General features: G+C 50.6%; 4 protein-coding genes across 5 annotated transcripts; 3 read left to right on the plus strand and 1 right to left on the minus strand.

The window, feature by feature from the left end:
• The first annotated feature begins 1461 nt into the window (after positions 1-1461).
• Positions 1462-2195, plus strand: LOC142663459 (histone H1.11R-like). 2 transcript variants are annotated; one of them, XM_075842127.1, is made up of 2 exons: positions 1462-2005; positions 2054-2195. In XM_075842127.1, exons 1-2 carry the CDS (start codon positions 1462-1464, stop codon positions 2167-2169), a joined length of 660 nt encoding a protein of 219 aa, XP_075698242.1. In that variant the 3' UTR covers positions 2170-2195. The 2 variants fall into 2 exon arrangements, with proteins under 2 accessions (XP_075698242.1, XP_075698241.1); XM_075842126.1 differs by having other exon boundaries at positions 1462-2195.
• Positions 2196-2819: 624 nt separating this feature from the next.
• On the plus strand, positions 2820-3480 carry LOC142663087 (histone H3-like). The gene is made up of 2 exons (XM_075841389.1): positions 2820-2895; positions 3041-3480. Exons 1-2 carry the CDS (start codon positions 2820-2822, stop codon positions 3478-3480), a joined length of 516 nt encoding a protein of 171 aa, XP_075697504.1.
• Positions 3481-8008: 4528 nt separating this feature from the next.
• LOC142663088 (histone H2A type 1-like) lies at positions 8009-8401 on the minus strand. The gene has a single exon (XM_075841390.1). It carries the CDS (start codon positions 8399-8401, stop codon positions 8009-8011), a length of 393 nt encoding a protein of 130 aa, XP_075697505.1.
• Positions 8402-8716: 315 nt separating this feature from the next.
• Positions 8717-9097, plus strand: LOC142663089 (histone H2B 1.1). The gene has a single exon (XM_075841392.1). It carries the CDS (start codon positions 8717-8719, stop codon positions 9095-9097), a length of 381 nt encoding a protein of 126 aa, XP_075697507.1.
• The last annotated feature ends 489 nt before the right edge of the window (positions 9098-9586 follow it).

The raw sequence follows: 9586 nt of genomic DNA on the forward strand, positions 1-9586 counted from the left end.
GGTCTGGCCTGTGCCAGGTTATAGTTATACAGGTGGAGTAGTCTCTAGTGTCCTGTCTGTGTCCGGGTAATGTACTGCTGGAGGAGCAGGTTCTGGGGTCTGGCCTGTGTCAGGTTATTGTTATACAGGTGGAGAAGTCTCTAGTGTCCTGTCTGTGTCCGAGTAATGTACTGCTGGAGGAGCAGGTTCTGGGGTCTGGCCTGTGCCAGGTTATAGTTATACAGGTGGAGTAGTCTCTAGTGTCCTGTCTGTGTCCGGGTAATGTACTGCTGGAGGAGCAGGTTCTGGGGTCTGGCCTGTGTCAGGTTATAGTTATACAGGTGGAGTAGTCTCTAGTGTCCTGTCTGTGTCCGGGTAATGTACTGCTGGAGGAGCAGGTTCTGGGGTCTGGCCTGTGCAAGGTTATAGTTATACAGGTGGAGTAGTCTCTAGTGTCCTGTCTGTGTCCGGGTAATGTACTGCTGGAGGAGCAGGTTCTGGGGTCTGCCCTGTGTCAGGTTATAGTTATACAGGTGGAGTAGTCTCTAGTGTCCTGTCTGTGTCCGGGTAATGTACTGCTGGAGGAGCAGGTTCTGGGGTCTGGCCTGTGTCAGGTTATAGTTATACAGGTGGAGAAGTCTCTAGTGTCCTGTCTGTGTCCGGGTAATGTACTGCTGGAGGAGCAGGTTCTGGGGTCTGGCCTGTGTCAGGTTATTTTAGTAAAGGAGGAGCAGACTTGTGTCTTTTCTGTGCTGGGAAGTTGTAATACAGGTGGAGCAGACCCCGGTGTCTTGCCTGTGCCGAGTTATTGTAACATAAGTAGAGCAGACTCTGGTGTTTCCTCTGTGCTGGGTTATTGTAACACAGGTGGAGCAGTTTCTGGTGTCTCCTCTGTGCCAAGTTACAGTAAGACAGGCGGAAGACACTCCGACATCTCGTCTGTGCCGGGTTACCCTTCTGGGCTCTCTGCAGCTCCAGGTCGCCCCCGCATCGGACAATCAGCTTCCCGCACGTTAGACATTGTGGTAAAGAACCCTGTGATAGTGACAAGTGCCGGGAATACAGGGCACGAGCTCCCGCAAACACATTTATCTTGTCCGATCACAGCGATGTGCAGATCGGCAGGACTATGGCAGAGATCCCGGGGCCTCCTCCCGGCTCCTTCCCAGCATCTCTGCCAGTGAAGGCTAGAAATGAGTAGGGGGAATGTCAGGGAGGGGGAAGTCACGTAGAGTGCCCGCTCGCCCGGCCGCTTCTAGTGGGTAAAGGGCTCTTATCCCGGGCAGGGAAGCACAAGGGGAGAGCGGAGCTTCACTCCTGTCAGAAGAGGAAAGGGAGGACATGTGATCAGTGTCAGCCAATAGACGCTCAGGACAATCGCAGCCAATCACCGAGCAGCCGCTGTACATATAAGAGGCCCCAGCTCCGTCCTCAGTGTTTCCCTCACAGGATATTTGTAGTATTGTATTCCCGTGTTATACGATGGCAGAGACCGCACCAGCCGCCGCTGTCCCTCCCGCCGAGCCGGCCGCCAAATCCAAGAAGCAGCCGAAAAAACCTGCAGCAGGGGGCGCCAAGAAAACCAAAAAACCCTCCGGTCCCAGCGTGTCAGAGCTCATCGTGAAAGCCGTGTCCGCCTCCAAAGAGCGCAGTGGGGTGTCTCTGGCCGCCCTGAAGAAGGCTCTGGCTGCTGGAGGATACGATGTAGACAAGAACAACAGCCGCCTGAAGATGGCGCTCAAGACTCTGGTGACCAAGGAAACCCTGCTCCAGGTGAAAGGCAGCGGCGCCTCCGGCTCCTTCAAGCTGAACAAGAAGCAGCAGGAGACTAAGGACAAGGCGGCCAAGAAGAAGCCGGCGGCTGCTGCCAAATCCCCGAAGAAGACTCCGGCCAAGAGCCTGACAAAGGCCAAGAGGCCTGCCGCTGCCAAGAAGGTGGCGAAGAGCCCCAAGAAGCCAAAACCTGCCCCCAAGAAAATAACAAAGAGCCCAGCAAAGAAGGCGGCCAAGCCCAAAGCTGCCAAGAGTCCGGCTAAGAAAACGCCCAAAGCTGCCAAGAGTCCGGCTAAGAAAGCTGCCAAGAGTCCGGCTAAGAAAGCTGCCAAGAGTCCGGCAAAGAAAGCGCCCAAAGCTGCCAAGAGTCCGGCTAAGAAAGCGTCTAAATCCAGGAAGACCGTGGCGAAGAAATAACCGAGAGCCGCCCGTTTCTTGTCCCACAAAGGCTCTTTTCAGAGCCACCACCTTCTCCCCGGCAGAGCTGTATGATCACTGGCCGCTATTTCCTCCGGTACAGACAGCAGCGCGATCCTGAGATAAAGGAGGCGCCATCATCACGGAGGAGCTTCATGTCCCTGTTACTCTATGACAAGTGCCATTTCTGGTCATCTGCGCTGGACGCCATAGCTGCTGTATCCGGACCTCCACAGTGTCCGTCCCGTCACTATGGTGTAACATCCAGGCAGAGTTTATCAGGTCACAGTCCACCAGGTGTAATGTGTGAATAAGGACCGGGGCAGCAATAGACTTGTAGATTACAGCACAGGATCCACGTGAAGGAGGCCGATGGTTTACACTCTCTCCGGTGTAAATAGAGCACAATGTCCCCTCCTCCTCCTCATTACACGTGGTGGATGGTGACCCTTATATGCTGCCTCTGGATGCAGGGCACAGTGTCCTGTGTAAGGATGGGGTGGGGGATTGTCCCTTTGTGCGATCTATAAAACCACTGCAGCGGCGGATGATGGGGAAGTAGTCTCTTATATAACGCTGTGTACGTGATCTGCGGACATGGAAATACAGTGAGCTGTTACTGATGACAACTATTTCGCAGAGCTGGAGAAATGATCTCATTAACGCCCCCTGTTGTACAAGCTGCGTCTGGACATCATGTAAACCGGTGTCCACCTCTTCGGAACGGTGATTGGTCGCGAATATCACATTTGCTTTGTCGGGCCCATATTTTTATGAAGAAGCCAATAGAATGTAGGGGTGTGCCTTTCATGGACCAATGAGGACACGCTCAAGTGTATAAATACTCTGCTCTTTCCTCTCCTCGTATCAGTCTACAAGTGTGCACGTTGTTATAGAGCTATGGCCAGAACAAAGCAGACTGCGCGTAAATCCACCGGCGGGAAAGCGCCCCGCAAGCAGCTGGCTACTAAAGCTGCACGGAAGAGCGCTCCCGCTACCGGCGGAGTGAAGAAGCCTCATCGTTACCGCCCGGGCACAGTCGCTCTCCGTGAAATCCGCCGCTACCAGAAGTCCACGGAGCTTCTTATCCGTAAGCTGCCCTTCCAGCGCCTGGTGCGAGAGATCGCTCAGGACTTCAAGACCGATCTGCGCTTCCAGAGCTCAGCAGTCATGGCTCTGCAGGAGGCCAGCGAGGCTTATCTGGTCGGACTGTTTGAGGATACCAACCTGTGCGCCATCCACGCCAAGAGGGTCACCATCATGCCCAAAGACATTCAACTGGCCCGCAGGATCCGTGGGGAGAGGGCTTAGGTCTGAACCCGGCACCGATTACAACACAAAGGCTCTTTTCAGAGCCACCAAATCCTCCCTCAAACGAGCTGAATCCTTTTCCTCCGTTATTCTACCGCGACTCTCCCGCTGGCCTCTCGGTGCTCTGCTATTAATATGTGGAGGTGCCATGTTAACCCTTTCAGTGCTTAGCGCCATTTACACTATAACCAGTCCTCGTCTCTAGCACTCACGTTATCCGGTTCATCTGCCGATAATAAGAAGAAACAGGGACATAATGCCGGTTCAGATGAGGGAACAGGGACATAATGCCGATACTATGAAGAAACAGGGACATGCCGGTTCAGATGAAGGAATAGGGACATAATGCCTGTAATATGAAGGAACAGGGAAATAATGCCGGTAATATGAAGGAACAGGGACATAATGACAGTAATATGAAGGAACAGGGAAATAATGCCGGTAATATGAAGGAACAGGGACATAATGCCTGTAATATGAAGGAACAGGGACGTAATGCCAATAATAAGAAGGAACAGGGATATTATGCCGGTAATATGAAGGAACAGGGATATAATGCTGGCAAGATGAGGGAATAGGGACATAATGCCGGTATTATGAAGGAACAGGGATATAATGCCGGTAAGATGAGGGAACAGGGAAATAATGCCTGTAATATTAAGGAACACTGACATAATACCGGTAATATGAAGGAACAGGGACATAATGCCGGTATTATGAAGGAACAGGGACATAATGCCTGTAATATGAAGGAACAGGGACATAATGCCGGTAATATGAAGGAACAGGGACATAATGCCTGTAATATGAAGGAACAGGGATATAATACCGGTAATATAATGGAGCAGGGACATATTACCGGCATTATGTCCCTGTACCCTCCTACAGGGGAAAAAATGCTTGTAAGATGAGGGAACAGGGACATAACGCCGGTAATATGAAGGAACAGGGACATAATGCCGGTAATATGAAGAAACAGGGACGTAATGCCTATTATATGACGGAACAGGGACATAATGCCGATAATATGAAGGAACAGGGACGTATTGCCGATAATATGAAGGAATAGGGATATAATGCCTGTAATATGAAGGAACAGGGACGTAATGCCTGTAATATGCAGGAACAGGGACGTAATGCCGATAATATGAAGGAATAGGGATATAATGCCTGTAATATGAAGGAACAGGGACATAATGCCGGTAATATGAAGGAACAGGGACATAATGCCGGTAATATGAAGGAACAGAGACATAATGCCTGTAATATGAAGGAGCAGGGACATAATGCCGATAATATGAAGGAACAGGGACGTATTGCCGATAATATGAAGGAATATGGATATAATGCCTGTAATATGAAGGAACATTGCTGGTGGCCTGAGGGGTGATCTTCGTGCACACAAATCCTTAACCTGGCGGCAGATAACGAGCGGCCGCCATACTAATCCAAGACGTCACGCTTGTACCTTGTTTAGATTTGGGGCAGATAGAGATTACACAGCAGTCGCGCTAGAAGCGGGAAAAGAGCGGCCGGTATTGTAAAATGAGAGTGAAATTCAAAATCTGAGTTAAGCCAATCAACGGGAGGGATTGATAATGTGAATATGCTGAGAGAAACGCCCCGGAAGTGACATGTATTACAGTTCTCTCTCTGGTCCACCCAAGGTCTATATAAAGACGCGCCCCGCGGTTCTCGGTACAATAGTTCTCTTTAGCTCCAGTTTACAGGATGTCTGGTCGTGGTAAAGGAGGAAAAGGCCTCGGAAAGGGCGGTGCCAAGCGGCACAGGAAGGTCCTCCGTGATAACATCCAGGGCATCACCAAGCCTGCAATCCGCCGTCTAGCTCGCAGGGGAGGCGTCAAACGCATCTCCGGTCTCATCTATGAAGAGACTCGTGGCGTCCTGAAGGTTTTCCTGGAGAACGTCATCCGTGACGCCGTCACCTACACCGAGCACGCCAAGAGGAAGACCGTCACCGCTATGGACGTGGTGTACGCGCTCAAACGCCAGGGCCGCACTCTCTACGGCTTCGGAGGTTAATTCCGCTCCTTCTCAGCTCCATCTTACACAACACAAAGGCTCTTCTCAGAGCCGCCACATCCTCTATAGATCAGCTATGATGTCTGCTGGTGACCGCTCGTGTATCATCTGAGCAGTGACCTTCTATATACACGGGGGTAGGGGCTTCAGTATCACGTCGGTCTACCAGTGAGGAGCCGGATATGTGGACTGCAGTGTGCCCCTAATAACGTCCTAGAAGCAGCTGACAAACTGGTCTTGGACCAGGGAATGTTAATGTGAAGGGAAAGAGTGCCTTAGTGCTATACTTGCTGCCGAGTGATCCTCCGGCAGGAATACACATCCTCGTAGCGGCGCTGCCGGGCGCCGTTTGTGCCGATGCCTGCATGTACATGAGTGGCAGAAACTCACCGCTGAATATCCGCTCAGTTGCTCATAGCGCTGTATAAGCGCACGAGCAGCGGATCAAACAGCGGACTTGCGGTGTTGCTTCTTCGGCGTCCAGCTTGCTGCTGGGCAACGTGCTTTCCGCAATCCTTGGAGAGAGGGCCAGTGTTTTCTTAGCTGCTGTCACTGCTACTAATGTTACCAGATTCTTACAACAAACAATAAATCTGTTACTGGGACCAACTTTGACACAAGTATCGGCTCGTATTGCTTCGTATCTCATTCTGCCGGACGGCTGGGATTAATAAGGCTGCTGGCAATAAATCTAGTAACCTCTAGTACTAATAATGAATCTGTCTGCTATCCCTATATAGGACTCACTTTATTACAGTAACGCGTGCAGTTTCTTGCAGAGCAACATTTAGTGAGACGCATTCAATGAATGAAAAAGGAGAAACTGATGCAGCTGATACGGCATTTTACAAGAGCAAAACCCAATGTTGGAGGGCCAGTGTTTTCCAAGCTGCTCTCATTGCTACAAATGTTACGAGATTTTCAAAACAAACTACCAATTTGTAGCACCAAGTTCCACATAAGTATGGACTTGCATTGTCTTGTATGTCACTTTGCCAGACTGCTGGTATAATCGCGCTGCTGGCAATACAATGACAGGAAACAGAATGCACCTATTTCTACTTCGTACTAACACTGTGCGTTGTCTATACTTAGGACTCACCTCATCCCACTAACGCATGAAGTTGCTGCAGAGTAAGGGTATGTGCACACACACTAATTACGTCCGTAATTGACGGACGTATTTCGGCCGCAAGTCCCGGACCGAACACAGTGCAGGGAGCCAGGCTCCTAGCATCATAGTTATGTACGATGCTAGGAGTCCCTGCCTCGCTGCAGGACCACTGAAAACATGATTACAGTACGGGACAGTTGTCCTGCAGCGAGGCAGGGACTCCTAGCATCGTACATAACTATGATGCTAGGAGCCTGGCTCCCTGCACTGTGTTCGGTCCGGGACTTGCGGCCGAAATACGTCCGTCAATTACGGACGTAATTAGTGTGTGTGCACATACCCTAACATTTAGTGAGACGCATTCAGAGAATGAAAAGGACAAATTGATGCAGCTCTATTCAGAAGTAACATCTAATATCAGAGCTCCAATAGTGCGGTACTTGAGGGAGACGAACATTACAGCCCGGTTTGTCCCCTTTATGCCCCCACTTTTGATATTTGATTTATGTACCTTTCCCTTTCATTCCCCTTCATCTACGATAAGTCACAATGCTGAATGGGATTTGTTCATTAAATGGGGTGTTCTCTACACAGGGACCGTTCACCCCTTCCCTGTTAGGTAGAATATACCGCTCTAAGCTCGTTGTTTTATTGATCTATAATTTTTCTTAATTCGAGAGATCCTTTGATCCGTGCGCTTCTCGCCCTTCTCTTCCCCTCCCTTTTTCATTTGTTCACATTTAGTTGGTGGTGTACACCAGGGCAGAATTAGAAGCTAAGAGTCCTTGATAGGAATGGTTTGTTACCCGAATAGCGTCTCCTGTACATATAAAGCATTGCCGCAGACCCCTCGTAGGACTTCTCCTTTGTAGTTTAGGAACTGCTCTTATCCGTACATGACGCGGGGATGGAATCTTAGCCTAAACACCTGGGATGATGGTGGTTATACTTCAGGGGGACCGAATTGTGACAAAGCTCTTGAGACTGGAAGATATAATTTAAGATACTATGTAGTCGGGGGCGAGTTGTAGATCATGAACATGAATCACTGGAGTAGTTGTACTATTAATGTGTCCTGTACAGTATAGTTAGTGCACCAATGAGGACAGCGCCACCATCTGCACGAGGCAGTAGTGAATGTATAGGTCATGAGTAACGCAGCAGTTCTACACACACCAACCGTACGGCTTCCTCTTCAATGTGAAACCCCGCGGTATATGAATACATATGGGTAGATCTCTGTACAAGCAGAGCCACTTATCTGGCGCAGAACGTTTACATATCGGAGATCAGCGGTGAGAGCTCTGTTCTAAGGACCATGTGGGCGGCTCTTAAAAGAGCCTTTGTGGTTAAATGTGGGATAAGCGGCGCTCACTTGCTCTTGGCGCTTTTGCTGCTCTCGGTCTTCTTGGGCAGCAGAACGGCCTGGATGTTGGGCAGGACGCCTCCCTGAGCGATGGTCACACCACCCAGCAGCTTGTTGAGCTCCTCGTCATTGCGCACGGCCAGCTGCAGGTGACGGGGGATGATTCGGGTCTTCTTGTTGTCCCGGGCGGCATTTCCAGCCAGTTCCAGGATCTCAGCGGTCAGATATTCCAGCACAGCGGCCATGTAAACCGGAGCGCCGGCACCGACCCTCTGAGCGTAGTTGCCCTTGCGGAGAAGTCTGTGCACACGACCAACAGGGAACTGAAGTCCTGCCCGGGATGAGCGGGTCTTGGCTTTAGCCCGCACTTTGCCTCCTTGTTTACCGCGTCCAGACATCGCTAAGTAGAAATCTTCTGTTCGTATCGTAACAATCACCCCTTTCTGCTGCCTTTTATAAGCTACTGCACCGCTCACCAGCTCCTGTGATTGGATAGATTTAAATCCACCAACAGAGAACAGACTTGTGGGAACCACCAATTAGCTGCACTGGGAGTGGCTTATGACGATTCCATAGGTCACATGACTTGCTCTTCCAGTAGAACAGCGGTCAGACAGCGTTGCTCATTTGCATAGCCCGTGTATAAATACAGCAGCGGTGGGAGGGTAAAGCATTCCATTATCTCAGTTGTGAGGAGATCGCAGTGTGTTATCATGCCTGAGCCCGCCAAGTCTGCCCCGGCGCCCAAGAAGGGCTCCAAGAAAGCCGTGACCAAGACACAGAAGAAGGACGGCAAGAAGCGGAGAAAGAGCAGGAAGGAGAGCTACGCCATTTACGTGTACAAGGTGCTCAAGCAGGTCCACCCTGACACCGGCATCTCGTCCAAGGCCATGGGCATCATGAACTCCTTCGTCAATGACATCTTCGAGCGCATCGCAGGGGAAGCCTCCCGCCTGGCTCACTACAACAAGCGCTCCACCATCACCTCCCGGGAGATCCAGACTGCCGTGCGCCTGCTGCTGCCTGGAGAGCTGGCCAAGCACGCCGTGTCCGAGGGCACCAAGGCCGTCACCAAGTACACCAGCGCCAAGTAATGTGCCCCGTCCCTGCAGTAAGAACACAAAGGCTCTTCTAAGAGCCACCCACCTTGTCTACAACAGAGCTGTGCCTGCTATTGTCTGGCCTCCCGCTAGTCCCCCTGTTCTATGTGCGGCCGCTCTCGTGTCGGTGCAGATGCTGCTTCATACATTATGTGGCTGCCGGACAGGGAGGGACATTGCCGCGTGTGATGAAGCCAGCACAGCTCAGCAGATTGTATCACACATGATAGGATTAGATACACAGCTCAGCAGACAGTATCACACATGATAGGATTAGATACACAGCTCAGAAGACAGTATCACACATGATAGGATTAGATACACAGCTCAGCAAACAGTATCACACATGATGGGATTAGATACACAGCTCAGCAGATAGTATCACACATGATAGGATTAGATACACAGCTCAGCAGACAGTATCACACATGATAGGATTAGATACACAGCTCAGAAGACAGTATCACACATGATAGGATTAGA

Source organism: Rhinoderma darwinii, chromosome 11, assembly GCF_050947455.1.
Source record: "Rhinoderma darwinii isolate aRhiDar2 chromosome 11, aRhiDar2.hap1, whole genome shotgun sequence".
NCBI lineage: Eukaryota > Metazoa > Chordata > Amphibia > Anura > Rhinodermatidae > Rhinoderma > Rhinoderma darwinii.